The following is a 17,331-nucleotide window of genomic DNA, read 5'->3' as shown; positions in this document are numbered from 1 at the left end:
AATATTTTTACTAGGTTCATCCATTTATATCATAAAGTATTTAAAACAATCAGTAAAAAAAAACACATTTACTCTCCCAGTGGGCTACTTTCTTACTTTTCTTACTAAAGCTTAGCCTTTTCTTAAAAAAAAACTACGCATAACTGGCTTAAATAAAAATGGAACTAAACTGGAAAACAATTAAAATCTAAATGGACATATCAATTCTATACAATGACCTACTGTAATTTCGTTTAGGTTTAATTGTACAATTGTTTGCTTAATTTCAGCCTCGATCTCTTGGTAATCCTTGGATATTTTCGTTTGTTTTTTAAATATGTCAAATAGTTTTGTTTCTCTGGATAATATCTCAAGCAATTGTGCTAGTGTCGGATGTTTTCTTCCAACAAATCTATTTAAACGGCTATGCCAACCTTCAATATTATTTGTTGTTCTTATTTTTTCCTCAGAACAATTACAGACTCTAACAAAGTCAGTTCTTTTCATCCATTGCTTCTTGAAATAATTATTGAATTTATTAACTTCATCCCTCGCTGGACTTTTACTCATGACATAGGTGATACCTGCTTGTATGTACTCTTTGGGTAATCGAGCAAGGCTAGCACATCTCGCTACGTGCCGTCTTTTCACCCTTGTAGTAATCTTCAAGGACTTGGCTTTTCTGAACAAACACCTGTTAAGGTGATAGAAACATCCTTTGATGACAATCGAAGGAAAGACTCTTCGAATTGCTTTCATTGGTGCTAATTTGAAGTCAACGGTAATTTTTTCTGGTTGCCAGTCTTTGAACTGAGATTTTATTAATTTAAAAACAATGGTGTAAGTTTCAAGTTTTTTATCAGGAAGTCAACAATAAATCAATGGTATGATATTTGACGTATGTTCGTCAACTCCGTGGATGGTGTATTAATTGTTTGAAATCTTTAGGGCTTGAACTAAACGTTCCATCACCCAAAATATGCATATATCTTCCTTTTTTGATTAATTCTTTAAATTTTGGATTGCAAAACAACAAAATCTTTTTATCATCATCCTCATATTCGGCCAGCAGGAATGTTTTAAATTTTTCAGGTATTTTAGGTGCCCCAAGAACCCTATTCCTTTCATTGTAAAGCCCGGTCTTAACGTTTTGAAAGCCAGAAACCGCTTGGAAAAAGTCAATTCCTTCATCCTCCCATCTAAATACCATGTTTTCGTATTGTTTCTGAATACTCTCAAAATTATGAGAACAGGTACTCTTCAAAGTATCCAGTTCTCTCAGAATCTTATTGCCACTAAAATCTTCTTTACAAGTGTCAATATGAATTTTAGTTTTCACCACTTCATTTCTATCATTGAGAGAGACACTGCCCTTACACCCAAGGCTACTATTATTAAAACAAAGCCAAAAAGTGCCACCGTTTGCATAAAATTTCTTTCTATGATAATGACGACCATTTGATTATTCAATAGTGATCTCCCACCTCTCTTTGTGGAAATGAATTCCAACTCCATATTACTGTTGATACTTATATTGTTTCGGCCTCTATTTATATTCACTCACGTAAATTGCAATACCAGCTTTTTAAATGTTTTATACATGAAAAAAAATCAGAATTAAATTAAATTTTCATTCACCACAGACATTTGCCTGACACTGATAAAGAGAAATAAACAAGACATTGCCAGTATAACTGGCCAATAATCTCGAGAGGGTTTGATACTATCAACATCTAAAGAGGTTCTGATATCATTTTGAAAATCTATTTTAGTTGCGTATTAAGAACGTCAAGTTCGCTTTCGTAATTCATTATTTCAATAGAAATTCCTACGTCGAAACCAATAACGTTTTGCTTGGAAACTAGTATCGTACAAAGTAGATTATTTCTTCTGCCGCAATTGGTTACGAACCTGCGGTTTCGTACGCGGCCGAAGGGAAGTATTTAATACAGCGCCAGTTATTAGAATTAAAAATAAATAAATAATGTGACGCCCCAGGGTTCACGCATTAGTTAGAAGACTTAGAAGAAATCTTCTAAACTAGACCAGGTGCCCCGGAAAAGACAGCCTAAACTTTGTATTTTGGAACCAAAACTTATATCTCTAAACATCTACATGGTTAGTATAAATTTATATCTGAAACCGGCCAAGAGCGTGTCGGGCCACGCTCAGTGTAGGGTTCCGTAGTTTTCTGTATTTTTCTCAAAAACTACTGAACCTATAGAAGTTCAAAACAATTTTCCTAGAAAGTCTTTATAAAGTTCTACTTTTGTGATTTTTTTCATATTTTTTAAACATATGGTTCAAAAGTGCTTCCCCCGCACTTTTTTTTCCTTTAGGAGCGATTATTTCCGAAAATATTAATATTATCAAAAAACAATCTTAGTAAACCCTTATTCATTTTTAAATACCTATCCAACAATATATCACACAAAAAAATATCAGCCCCCACCTTACATGTAGGGGGGGTACCCTAATAAAACATTTTTTTCCATTTTTTATTTTTGCACTTTGTTGGCGTGATTGATATACATATTGGTACCAAATTTGAGCTTTCTAGTGCTAACGGTTACTGAGATTATCCGCGGACGGACGGACGGACGGACGGACGGACAGACAGACATGGCGAAACTATAAGGGTTCCTAGTTGACTACGGAACCCTAAAAATGAAGTGACGAAATATAATTTATGATCAAACGAACTTCTTGAAGTGAAGTTCGATCTAAGTAAATTATATTATGAGTCACTTCATTTTAAGATATAAGATCCCTCCCACCCTTAAACCCAAGTATAAGTTTTGGTTCATATCTACTCTAAAATAATGAGCAATGGAACGCCAACTGCCAACCAACTGCCAACGGGGCGGCAACCGGAAATGACCGGAAGTTGGTTTGACAGTTTTAATCAAAACAGTTACTCTTAAAATATGTGCGATGCTACCAGTACAATAGGAAAACTACATGGTTAATATAAATTTATATCTTCAAATGAAGTGACTCATATAATTTCGATCGAACTTCACTTCAAGAAGTTCGTTTGATCATAAATTATTTATTAATAACTCTTTTAATATATTTACGAATATGTTGTAGTTTAATACCGATTTGATGTGGTTTGGATTGCTATTACCTATAATAATGGTCTTTTTTGAAGATCTCTTTTTTGGTTAAGGTGAGGCTAAATACTGACCTCGGTAGGGTTTGCATTGAATTCAAACAGGTTAATATGTTTTCATCACATTTTCTGTTTAAATGTATAATTGCGTCTACGTGTACTGAAGCTTAATGTACTATTTTATTCCCAAGGGAATAATGGATTTAGTTTTAAAAATTAACACAATCCGTACAATACTTCAGGCAAAGGATGTGATGTTTCAAGGATTTTTGTTGCACAACAAAAATTTGACTATCAAGCTATAAAAGATATTATACGGTATGAAAAATGCATTTTATTTATGTTTTACAATTATTTCAGTGTGTTTTGCGTTTATTTCGTAAATATAACTCAGATAAATTGTTATAATTTACAATCTGACAATATGCTCTCTACTCGCGCTTGACCGCGTGCGTACGCGAGGCACCCACCGTTGCCTAGCAACGAATAATACAACAGATCAAAATATATAAATGAATGAAAAATCATTAAAATTTTAGTTGAATTATATGATTTATATGCTTTTTTGAACATTGCATTTAAGTTATATGCAGGATTTTCGTGTTTGTTTTCGTTCAAAAAGTGTTTGTTATCAATAACAATGGATTTAATATGAATAGGTAATCTAATATAGATGAGGATTGAGGATACGCTACTGGTCGCAAAGCCAACTGCGTTGAGGTTTTGCCTTATGACTTTTTGCTCTGTATCTTTCTCTCAAATGTGATGAAAAACATTGTGTGTAACTCAGGAGGATATTAAAATACTCGTGTCTATATTAACTCCAGCCTGCAGCTGTCGTGGATATATCACGACACTCGTATTTAATGACCCCCTTACCTCCCTTGTTGCACAATGTACTATTATGAACAAATTTTGCGGTTTCAAATATATACAAGGAAGGAAATGTTAAATGGGGTTTTCAACGTGTTTTTTTAATAATGACTATACCTAAAACGTAACACATTTTTGGATTGTAAATGTGCCATGAGCATCAACGCTGTGTCGCCTGTGTCCCCACAGTCGGACGTCGTAGCTTAACAGCGAATCAGCATACGCTTAGTAAGCTGAGAGAGCACATTGTTCACTGTTATTCACTTTAAGGTTATACATATAAGGCAAACAAAAGGAGGAGGAGGAAACAAGAGGAGGCCTTGTAATCTATTTTTCAGTACAGATGGTGTTTTTTTTACGCACTAGTGCGAAAAGTGGTTCATTATGTGTCAGGTTGAAACTTCAGAGGGCCATCTGTACTGAAAAACGTCGTACGATACACGTGCGAAAAGGAAATTCGTAACTCGTGTCGATTTAAAACACTCCCTTCGGTCATGTTTTAATATATCGCCGCACTAAACTTTCCGGTAAATGACATTTTCGCAGCATTCGAATGAATCTGAGTCGTGGTGGGCTCTATCTAAACAATCTTATTGACGACGACCGATCTGGCTCAGCCGGTAGTCGGCTGAGCCGCGGTCCTGGGTTCGAATCCCGGTGATAGAGCGGTGATATGATGTTGAGTTCTACATGTATCCACTGAGCACGCCTACCATATATAACCGGTGGACACTATTTAATGATGCAAACATTGTAAAACATGGAAAAAATTGACCAGTTACATTTACCCCCAGTCGAGATTTGCCTCGCTGTACCTTAAAGCATTTTTGCTCTGACCTTTTTGTAAGGTTTTAATTTTTGAATGTTACTATGTACCTAGACGAAATACGCCTTGAATAAACATGCCAAAGAAAGTAGAAATAGGTATAATGGACAATCCCTAGAGGATCTTGTTCGTGACCTGTCGCTATACAGCCTATCCGAGAAATACTGAACAAATTTCTTTGTGTAATTAATGGGTGCACTTATTTACAAGTTGCTATATTTACATACATACATACAATCACGCCTGTTTCCCCTAAAGGGCTAGGCAGAGCACATGAAACCGCTAAGGTACAGTGCCACTCTTGGCAAATAAGGTTGAAAGAAAACGAAACTGTCATTGCAGTGACAGGTTGCCAGCCTCTCGCCTACGCCACAATTTAACCCATATCACACAGTCGCCTTCTACGACACCCACGGGAAGAAAGGGGGTGGTGAAATTCCTATATTATATTATTGCTATATTTATAAGACATCAATAGTAAAAATAGTGAAATATTTAAGTGAATATAGCGTTTTTACTTAATCAACACAAGCAAGATCATAAAAACATAAAAATAAATGCCGATACAGATATTAAGTAGATTTAGTGAACACACTCTTTAATTAGGAATATTGAAATTCATTTACTGACACCGGTATTTTTAAAAGCCCGAAACTTAACAATCTTTTCAATTGCTTAATGCTTTTCATATGCAACCGCACACAGAGCAATAATGTTTTCACGTAATAAGTTAACAACAACAAATTATCAGTGTCCAATTAAAAAAAAATAAACCAAAAAATTAAAGTACGAAAATATACCGTTATTTTTGTAACTATGACCGATATTTACTATCGGTTTTTGTTCAAATGCCACGAATGAGTTCATTATTATTTTAACTTTAATTACCAGTAGCACACAGGCCACAGACTAGCCAAAGGTAAAGACGATCATTATGGGACTAACGGGAAAATTATTTTTCTCAAACATGCAATGAAATATTGTCTTTACGTTCCTTAAAATGGGCTGGGAAGTATCGCTTTTTGGGCGCAACAATTCGAGAGGACTGTAAAGGGATTTCATATTATTTTTTAGGCCTAGGCCTGCAAAGTAACTTTTTTTTATAAAATATTGTCCTTTAGAGCATTTTTATTTTATTTCATTGTATGTTTGAGAAAAGCACTATACATGCCTCGGCGTGAAAACTCGTATCCCTATCCGGCCTCGCTCGCACGCTCGCTCGGCCGTATATACCCACTTGGCCGGAAATCCTCATTTTCCCGGCCTCTGATGTAATGTACTATTGCTTACCTAAAGGTAATAGAATGAGATAATGTAACGAGGACCCGAAATGTGAACCTAATGGTAACGTGTGTAATGACTTGGTAATTTTGGTAAGGTAACGGCGGCTATCAACGCGGGTATCGAAATCGACGTCCATTACCGCCGCATTTGCAAATACGCATTTTATAGGCAAACCGACCAATTTCTTAAAAGAAGTTACTCACACAAAGGAAGCCTGTTTAGTTGACTAACGCACATATAGGCGATAGAGAGTGTGAATGAAAGAAGACGCTCGCTATTTGACAGTTTTTGCCACGGGGCTGCGAGAAGAGGTTGTGTCATACTGACGTGTGACGCTAAACCTAAGTGAACTCCAATCTCATTTAGTAGTTTACGTAATAATTATGGCAAACAGGTGAAAGTTATGCATTTCAAATTATTGTTTATAGTTTTCTACATGACTTCTGAGTACTTTTTACGTATTGTTTAGCCTGGAAATGTGTTTAAAGTGGAAATTAAAAGACAGCGGTGAAAGGCGCCATTTCGTGAGTAGATTCTATTACTGTGGTATACCACGGTAATAGTTAAAGTAGTGATATTAGTTCTTTTTGCTTTATTTTAAGTATATGTGATCAGTTATATAATGTCTTACAGTTGTTTCAATCTTGATCTATTCACGCTATCAAAGAACTATTTACGCGGTATGAAAATTATTCAACAAAACCTTAATTTTTAGCAAAAACTTCATGACTGATTTCGTAGTTTCTATGAAAACCGTTAATTTGTCAATTTTTTTAAACATTGACATAAAGTCTGATGCTTACTTGCCAGTTATGTAAACTTGGTTTTAATATAAGGTTGCAATATTTTATTTTGATTTGTAATGAAAATACATCTGTATGACTTTGTTTTTATGGGTCGGAATTAGATTTTATAATACTCCAATTTATGCCTATTACCGATGGTACGATCAGATAACCCTCGGTAATAGAATATATAAGAATCTATTACCGATCCATGCAATATTTGTTTGGGTCGGTAATGGGTTCCTATAGAAGTATCTATTACCGAGCGACATATTAGTCTTGTATCAAAATATGACATTTAGTGTACCGTAAGTACAGATTTCTTAGGTGAAACTGAGTCTTCTGTGGGTATTCATAAAGGAGGATAGTATAGGTATATGTATTTGTCATAATTTGTATATTCAACCGTCGGTATTAAGCTCCGAATTTTGAGATGGGTTTCTATTTACCGATGGCAGAAAAACACCGTCATTCATACCCTCGGTAATGAAATCTCAATTCGCGTTAATAGAACTGCAACCTGTTCATTACCACGGTAATAGAAAATTTAGGTATGTTGGCTTCAGTAATCATTTTATGACATATAATAAACTAAAATGATCCTAAAACTCTTCAAAACTAATAGTTCAATAAATACTCTTCCATAAAAAAAATATTTGTGGTCGTTAATGAGCTTTGATACCCTTAATTTTTTGGTATCTTTTGAAATCTGCCTTAAGTACCACGTTAATAGGCGCCATTACCTTACGCCTTTTGGCCTTGTGCTGGGTCATCATCATCCTCCTCGCGTTATCCCGGCATTTGCCACGGCTCCGCCTTGACAACTAATCCCAAGATTTGGCGTAGGCACTTGTTTTTACGAAAGTGACTGCCATCTGACCTTCCAACCCGAAGGGTAAACTAGACCTTATTGGAATTAGTCCGATTTTCTCACGATGTTTTCCTTCACCGAAAAGCGTCTGGTAAATATTGAATGACATTTCGCACATAAATTCCGAAAAACTCATTGTTGCGAGTCGGGGTTCGAACCCGCGACCTCCGCAACGAAAGTCGCACGTACTTACCGCTACTGGCCTTGTGCTGGGTATTAAAATGAATAGCCATTGCGAAGTGCGAAGAGGAAATTCGCTCTTTTATACTCCGTAAATCTTTTATTTCCGTGTAGGTAGGTATATTTTTCACCAAATTTATGTGTTATTTACTTTCAATAATTGAAATCGATATTTTTCTTTGACAGTTTTCCAATTCAAATCTTGCAAAAGATTTATGCCGTTACATAAATACACTAAATTCACAAACTCCCACAATTATGATAAGCCATCTGCAATCCTAGTAACAATTGTTTACCACATTGGCTTACCGATCTGTAGCGCCGGGTGTGAGGTACCGCGCCGTCGCATACGCCGCCACGATCACCAGCGAGAGCCCCCAGCCGAGCGCCACAAACCCTCGCATTGCCACCTCGTCCTTTATGAATACCTGGTTGGCCGTTTAAATCACGTTGTTTTTAAAGAAGAAACGAACAATCCATTAGGTGTTGTTATTTATGTTAGCGAAGATCAAAGCAATGATGAGAAATGAATTTTAAGTTGTAAGTTTTACTGTGTTTTGAGACGCGTACCTACATAATTTTCTCCATATTTTCACAATATCCGCTTTTTATCCGCCAGCTCTTGACATAAGTAGTTAACAACAACATAAAAAAACCGTGTAAAAGAATGCGTGAGCTCGTACAAATAATATTAATTTGACTAACAGCCTATATTATTTTCATGTAAGTACTCAAACTACCTACCTACCAATAATTTCTGAAGTTGTCACAAGCAAGATACGTATTACTCTTATTCGTAACATCTTAAACGCCCAATGTCCAAAATATTCCTAGAGAAAATTGTTTTTTTTTTTGTACAGTACATAGGATCTAATTTGATTTCTGTAGTAAAAAAGCTACTGTATTAATTTTATGAATACTTGAATATTAATTGTTTCCTGGAGCTTATAAATCAATTTTCTTTACTTGAAACTTATACGGCGTCTCATTTTGATTAAAGTAATAAGTGGCATCGAGTACATTAGACAGGTAAGTAAGTTATTTTATTATGAATCGTATGAATTAGAATGTGTTAATGTAGAGGTGGCATGATTTGTTAATTGTTACCACAGTAGGTATACAAGATGCATCAATTTAGTATAAATGGCGATTATTTCATAATAAATAAGTAAAAACCATTCCGCGTGCAGTCGTATCGTACAAAAAAAAATCAATTGGGCGAGATACGAAATGGTTATTTTTCAAAATTCGTATTTTGTTCTTGCTTTGATTAAAACCTGTAGAAGATTAGATTAGATATGGGTATACCAATTATTTTTTAACATTTAATGCAGTTGAATAAGGTCATAAATCAGGTTATAATATGTTTATTTATTAAGGTCAACGTATATAATATATTTTTTTATTGTGGTAAATACATGTTCTGAAGATTTTTTAAAAGATATATTAACACTATGATTGCCCTATAGATTTAAATATTGGCGACGATGCTTGAAACGTAAAGGGTTGCAATAGTTCTGATATATTTTGCTTAGAAACATCTTAAAGTATTTAACCCACCGGATGCAAAGTTTAGTTTAGTTTATTGATCCCTCAATACAATTTTTATATTTGAAGTAAAAGAGTACAATAGCAATTACTTATTGTATAGTGATCGTCGTAATGTACATAATGTAAACAATTCAATTCATAAAAACATTTTAAGAACCATTGGTTATGTTATAAATCAGTTTTATCATTAATTATTAAAATAAAAGTAAAATACCTCGGTTACCTCATACGTACCACGACTAGAGCGATGTGCAAGTGTAGACCTTCACAAAACATCCATAAGTAGCTCGTCACCATAAAGTAATTTGTGACCAGGTGAAGTACTTGACACCATTCCTACAAGAAATCATATATTGAACCAAAATTATTCTCATTTTTTATGATGCAGTGTGTTCTTCTTCTTTTATTAGTAGGTTTGTTATATTAGTAGGAAATACAGTAGGTATATCCGAGTATGCCCCTACTCCTACCAAATATTGACAGCTAAATTGATAACCACAAGGTTTTGTATACAAAATGAATTATATTAAACCTTTCTGTCAACATAAAGCGTTCGGAAATAAAAGTTAAACATAAGGAAATAGGTAAAGGTCCTTCAAGAAAAAGTAAGACCCGTGGCATCCGTGCACGTTATTAATACGAACTAACTAGTTAAATGATAATTTTTAAGAAAAAAAACCGCCGCTTTTGGGATCTGGTGAAAGGTACTTGCGAATGTTGGATTATACAATACAATACAATACCTACTCTTTATTGCAACCTTGATAAAATACAACAATACAAAACAAGATTATGTAGAAATGTGTAGGTATTTTTTAAACTGCTTTTAAATTTTAATGTAAATATTTGATTATTTGATAGAAACACAAATGAATATACGTAAACCGTAAAGGTTTGAAGAGTTTCCTCAATTCCTCATGAATCCGATATCTGATTATAAGAAAAAATAATCGGATATCGAGCTTGAAAAAATTTGTCTTGAAAACTCAATATGCTTAACAAACATAACAAAGAGAACAAATCACCTAACAAATAAATGTCAATGTTCTGAACTTATATGCATGCTGTTCTTATAAAAGTACCAAAGTCACTATAAGTGTGCCGTACAGATTTGAGGAGTTATTCCGTTTTGATCATCATCAGAAGTTCCACTACACCAGATGTCACTGTTCTGAACGTAAATGCAAGCAGTTCTTATAGAAATGCCAAAGTCATTTTAAGCGTTCCGTTCAGATTTAAGGAGTTCTGTTCTGATCTTCATCAGCAGTTTTACTGCAGCAAATGTCACTGTTCTGGACGTAAGTGCATTCTGTTCTTATAAAAACACAAAAATCGCCATATGTATGCCTTTCAGATTTGAGAAGTATCCTCGATTTCTCCAGGATCCCATCATCAGAACTGGGTTCTGATAAAAATGGGACTAATCTGTAAGCACTATGCATATACCTACAATCCAGTCAGATATCGTGGAACAGACATTTAAGAAATAAAAAATAAAAAACAGACGAATTGAGAACCTCCTTCCTTGAGATTTGGGCCGGCGCGCCGCGGCGGTTAAAAATCCGTTTTGTCAACTTAACAGTATAGATTAATCGCTGTACGTACCTTATTGTTCCGGACCACGTCGACTTCATTGACCACAGTCTTGTACCACACGATCCACAAGATGTTGTTGAGAGCGAAGGATGTGAATAAGTGCATGTGGATTCGAATTCTGGTGCATCGGAGTGACCTACAAATTAAGATGTGCTTTTGCGTCCAATTTACAAATAACCCAACAAAATTAAATGCAATTCAAGAGAGATGTAGTTTACAACTCGGCTATAAAATAAATAAATACATACATATTATAGGATATTTTTACACAGATGGATTGAGTCCCACTTCGCACACATAGTCAAGACGAGGAAAATTTAATTAATAAAATGTGTTTTTTTTATAAATATGGCATAGGTATACGAGTATGCAAGTAATGTAATGGTCCGGTTTTGTGTCCCACTGCTGGGCAAAGACCTCTCCCCGTGATTTCCACAGCTCACGTTGGTGTGCTATTTCTGGCCAATTAATCATGAAGGAGTCAAGGTCGTCCCGCCATCTCCGTCTGGGCCTGCCACGTCCGCGCTTAATTCGAGATTTGGTGGCTATGCTGGCCCACCTATCCGGGTGCGTGCGCAAACGTGGCCTGCCCAGTCCCTCTTTAAGACTGGCGGTCTTGTCCCCCGCATTAGGTCTGATATTCCTGATTTGGAGCGCAGTGTAGTGTTTCGGATGCGATTCAATGTTTATAACACAAAAATAGGTAAATAGTAATGCGGGATGCTTATTCGGGCTCAATATCGGAAGTCGTCAGAATCTCTTCATTTCAAATTTTATGCATGTTACCGAGTAAAATTATTAAAACATCTGTGTCTGCTGATTTGATAAAAATTTTAGATCCTGATGCTGCTTTGTAAGCGTGAAAAACCATACTGGTAACCGCCTCTTCAAGGAAACATTTCTAATAAATAATTTTCTTTATTTCTTAGTATACAATTTTGTTGACTTTGATTAACGTTCTTCCACATTCAATATCCTGTCTTCCTATAGCATCTCGAAGATGGATGTAACTGTCAGCTCTTAGCTGCGCCTGGTTGTTCCGAATATAATTTTACCTCTCAGATTCAACTTTGGCATACATGTCAACCAGCTGACTAAAAAGTGAACGGGAATAATCGGATTGTTGCATCCTTGCCTAATCATTGGGCGAAAAGAATAAAACTCGACAGCTCAAACAGTCTTTTTAGGGGCAGTTATGTCTTAGGGTCACGCTGAGGTAAAGAAATTGAATAACCATCCTCACCACGGCAAATCAAAAGCGGAAATTGAAGCGCATCGCACGATTGATGAATCTCGCTAATGCGTTTCAAGGAGTTATTAACACTAACGCCGCCTCATTTGTCGTCGGGGCAGTGAAGCAGCCCCTGTGGCCTGATGGCCTCTTTTTAGCGTGAATTGCGACTTTAAACGTTTCAAACGACGGTGGCACGTTCGCTAAGGCAGTTTAAAATTTTTTTATAAAAGCGTTAGACTCTTCTTGGAAGTTGAATTTTTCAAAATCCCTTATTAAGTAATAAGAAGGGATTTAGAAAAATTCAACTCCTAAAGTTAAGTACCTTCGTTAAACCCTTGACCTACTGTACAAAAATCAAGGTCCTAAGTTCAGTAGTTTTGGCTCTGCGTTGATGAGTCAGTCAGTCAGTCTCAGGACTTTTCCGTTTATAATAAATAATAATCGATGTAAACTTGAATGAGTTTTACTTACAGCATTAACCATTACATGAGGTAACAAAACATACTAGTTTGTTACTCCAAAGATATAAAGAAATAGTGTTATTTTGCGACATTCCATATCTAGAGCCGGAAAACTGCTTACCTCCTATGATGATCAAGGAACAAATTAGGAAAAAAAAAGGCTTTAAAATAAAATTGTAAACTTATCATTGTCCATTATTAGGGATCCATTACTGGAGCACTGATGTTCATGACTGGAGAAAAACACATCGTTGTAATTTGTTAACTATGAGGAAACCAATAGTATTATCTATTCTACAATACGCATGAAATGTAAAATAAGGATAGGACATTCAAGTTTTAAGACACTACAGGAGCGAAAATTCTAAAATGGAAAAGAGCCCCCATTTAATTTGGGTATTTTAGTTAAATATACTTACTAGTGTTATTAACTAGATTTACCGAAAAAAATATTGTCCATTCAGAACAACTCAGTTAAAAGATATTGCGAAAAAATCTTTAAAATCGAGGTTCCGCTCTCGACTCCTCCTTCAAAACTTAATCAATAGTAAATTTGCAAATCTGAATAACAATGAAATGATCTGTGTCGGTCGTCGGACCGTTTAGTTTTTTTGGCTAATTGTTACCAATTTTGAATAAGTACCACATCTTTTTTTCGCCATATTCAATAAGACCGTTTTTGGAAATTTTTGCTCTAGCGTCTTTAAAAATAAAAATATCCAAAAAATCAAAACCTTGTAAAAAAGCAAGCGAAGGACGAAGTGTTGTATCATTGAATAGTTTTTGAGAAAAATACGGAAAACTACGGAACCCTACACTGAGCGTGGCCCGACACGCTCTTGGCCGGTTTTTTCAGTATATGATGGCCCTTTGAGATTTTCATCTGACAATAAATGTACTACTTTGCGAACTAATAGTGCGGAAAAAAACAGCATAAGTATTTACTGAAAAATATATTTGTATATCAAGTAATTAAATAAGTAATTACAAATTGCTACAAACAATGCTCCTAAATATCTTCGCTTAAAATAAGCCCTGCAAAATGTAGTAAGAGTAAATTTATATTAATAAAATGATGTACATACACAACTTCAAAGAGACTAACTGAAATTGTTTCAGTGAGCGGGCAAGCGAGCCATTCCTACTTAATTGTAAGAAAGTCCTATGTGTTACGAATCCCTTTGCTTTTACTCCCCTATAAATTAGGTACCGTGGTCGCATACGGTATCACCTTTTCCTTTGTAAAAGAAAATGCGTTAACAAAATCCAATATGGAACTGCAAAGCGAAGGAAAACAATTTGTAGTAAGTAAAGTATATGAGCATCACAAATAACGATATGAGTGTGACCGAACAGTAATGCATTATTATATTAAAATTGTGTAGGTTATGTAGGTACTAATTTGAATAAATTATATTAAATAAATAAAAACGAAGCTAAGTAAAGAGTAGGGACGATATAGACATACTATTCATCATTCATTAATATTGTATAAAAAGTAAAAACATGATTGGCACTGGGAACTTACCGGAAATAGAAAAATATCATCAGTGAGAGTATGAGTGCAGCGACGGACAGCGAGTATCCTGCGACGTACACGTCGTTGACGATGCTCCGGAACTGTGGACATACTCTTAACCTAAGTAATAACTATTATAACATAGAACAGCTTTGAGGAATGGGTCTTTTTCAACCCAGTAGTCTATACTTCGAACACAATATCGAATACTACTTCGCAGTTACTCCTAATTACAATTTACTCATAGACAAATAATTGTGTGCAGTATTTGGTATATGAAAACTTATTTTAAGTCACTACTAGGTCGAACGCGATTAAATAATATCGATTTTACCTTTCTTCGAAATATGTGTACACAACGCGAGAACTTAATTAGTGTTATTATGAAAATCTTTTTGGCAGAGTTTGTTTTATGTAAGGTACTACTTAGTACTACTAAGGTACTACTTAAGTACTTTCTCTACCAACATATAAGTATTTATTATGATTGTACAAAATACTTTTGACGATAAGCAAAAGCATAAGCTCGGAAATAAATTGTCTAGGAAAATGTTAGTAGAATTCAGCATTTGTTATGCATGTAGGTAGACATCTTAACTACTATTCACTTCCTCACATTTGGAACTACGAAAACTACGAAATTGAAAATATTAACTTCCGCCGAGTTATCGGTTATTTTATTCCCGGAAATTAAATAGGATTCTGATTCACTTCTCTTATACATACTTTACATAGTTACTAAAAGTGGTGGCTAAAGTTCGTATCTGAACGACATATAGGAATATAATAAAGAATAAAGAAACACAATAATAGTACATGGGCGGATTTTTATTTTGTTGTAGCGTTTTGAAAAACTTGTGTTTTTATAAATGTTGTTAGTTTGCATGATAATAATTGTTTTTTCGTGTTCATTAGTCATTCATCTACATAAAATTCAATGAAATTAATAGCATTTTTGTAAAAACTCAGAAAAAAATGAACTTTAATCGGTGTTTCTGGAGCTGGGTGATCCACTGAGTTACAAACTTACTAATGTATAAAAATAACAAAAAAAGACGTATATATGTAAAATCGTTTATTAATATTAGAAATCAAAACAAAATGAACTTAAATTTAAAAAAAACAGTAGAATAAACACAAAAGAACCCTCTAAAAATCACTTTTACATATCCACTGAGTGACATTGTGGTCAAAAAACTTCAAAACTTTTTCGTAAAAACATAAAAATCTGTAGAAAAATTAACTATAAACTCCTATTAAATGTAAAGAAGATGTTAAATTTATATAATATCATACTCACAGGTAGGTAAGGCTAACAAAATCTTATAAAAATTTAAATTTACATCTAAGAAAATGCTAGGACAATTTCTCAGTGGAACGTAACATAAAACTAAGGGTGCGATTAACATGGAGCTAATTTAACTACGTCAAACAATTAAGCAAACTGTTTTTACGTGGATGTTAATATCTCAAATACAAAAATAAAAAATTAACTGAGCCCTTTTCAGAAAAAGTGTACATATTCAGTGTCTTCAAAATATTAACTTTTTGGACTCATTTTACGCCTCACGTATGAAAATTGAGGCCCTTAATTTAGTAATTTGTTTTCTTTGTATATTGCATCACATTCATGAAAATAATTAAATTTCCATATAAAAAAGTGACGATAATTTTTTTTTAATATAATATGATATGAAAATATAAATGTGTACTTATAACGCGGCTTTATCGTTCCACTGAGTTACTTTTTCATCCACTGAGAAACAATATTTCTCAATGGAACGTAACGGTTACGCCTTTGAGAAACAAAATTCTGGTTGTAAATTAAATTATACAAACTCTTCCCATAAACGTTATATATTATTAAAATAGATAAACTAACTAGTAATATGAACAGGTAGTTTCTTAATAAAATATACAATATACCTTCGATAACGTAGTCACTATATGGAACTCAGAAACGGACCTCTAAAACACGCTCGAACAAATACTTCCTTCACGAGTTGTGGCGTGCGACTGACAACAAATAACCAATATGGCGTACACGGCAAGACATTATTATGTGGCCAGAAGAAAAAATAACCTACCACTTTAGTAGTAAAATAAGTAAATATTGACGAAATTTCTCCGTAACTCAGTAGGATTTTCCACAGAGCTACTTTTTGTGGTTTATGTTTGAAATAATTTTTTAGTATTCTAAAACTATTTTTGATAGATAAAGCGTTGTTTAAATTAGAAATAAATGTACAAAGAAATATTTAAGTAAATAAAAACATATTGTTATGATACAAAAATAATATTTTAACGCTTATGAAACATAAGTACTTCATGGTAGGACATGGGAAAAACAACACTTTTGTTGACTTCAAACAGAAGTTTTTATTAAAAATATGGCTAATATTCATTCAAAACTAATAATTTCTGAAAGACAATTTATTTATTTATGCATAAATATCAAACGTCTGTAAAAAAGTGATATAGAATTTGTGCAATCTTTGTCAGAAGAGGTAGGACATGCCAAATTTGGTACCATACAACAAAAAAAAAATTTGCTCACATTACATCAGAGGCCGGGAAAATGAGGATTTCCGGCCAAGTGGATATATACGACCGAGCGAGCGTGCGAGCGAGGCCGGATAGGGATACGAGGCCGGGAATCCGTTTTCACGCCGAGGCATGTATAGTGCTTTTCTCAAACATACAATGAAATAAAAATAAAAATGCTCTAAAGGACAATATTTTATAAAAAAAAGTTACTTTGCAGGCCTAGGCCTAAAAATAATATGAAATCCCTTTACAGTCCTCTCGAATTGTTGCGCCCAAAAAGCGATACTTCCCAGCCCATTTTAAGGAACGTCAAGACAATATTTCATTGCATGTTTGAGAAAAGAATATTATTATTATTATTTGTTTGTCTTTTCCAGTTCTCGGGACCATGGGGTCCCGGACTTTTGGGAGGCGTGCGTGGGGCCGAAGCCAACAGCGCAGAGGCCCTTTAAGACAGTTTAATTTAAAGTAATGTGACACTAGCCGGCGATTGTCCCTTTATTATTATTA

The 17,331-nt window shown here is 34.5% G+C and overlaps 1 protein-coding gene across 1 annotated transcript in view; it reads right to left on the bottom strand.

Moving 5' to 3' along the window:
• LOC125240491 (calcitonin gene-related peptide type 1 receptor) overlaps positions 1-17,331 on the bottom strand; it is a 152,560-nt gene that overhangs the window by 101,617 nt on the left and 33,612 nt on the right. The window contains exons 4-7 of the mRNA XM_048148385.1: positions 14,284-14,375; positions 11,070-11,196; positions 9,699-9,800; positions 8,223-8,341 (exon numbers count right to left, since the gene is read on the bottom strand). Coding sequence (XP_048004342.1) covers positions 8,223-8,341; positions 9,699-9,800; positions 11,070-11,196; positions 14,284-14,375 — 440 coding nt within the window. The remainder of the gene's footprint in view (positions 1-8,222; positions 8,342-9,698; positions 9,801-11,069; positions 11,197-14,283; positions 14,376-17,331) is intronic.

This window comes from Leguminivora glycinivorella, chromosome Z, assembly GCF_023078275.1.
Source record: "Leguminivora glycinivorella isolate SPB_JAAS2020 chromosome Z, LegGlyc_1.1, whole genome shotgun sequence".
Lineage (NCBI taxonomy): Eukaryota > Metazoa > Arthropoda > Insecta > Lepidoptera > Tortricidae > Leguminivora > Leguminivora glycinivorella.
Note: the sequence above shows the minus strand (reverse complement) of the source record. Positions and strands in the feature narration are given on the sequence as shown.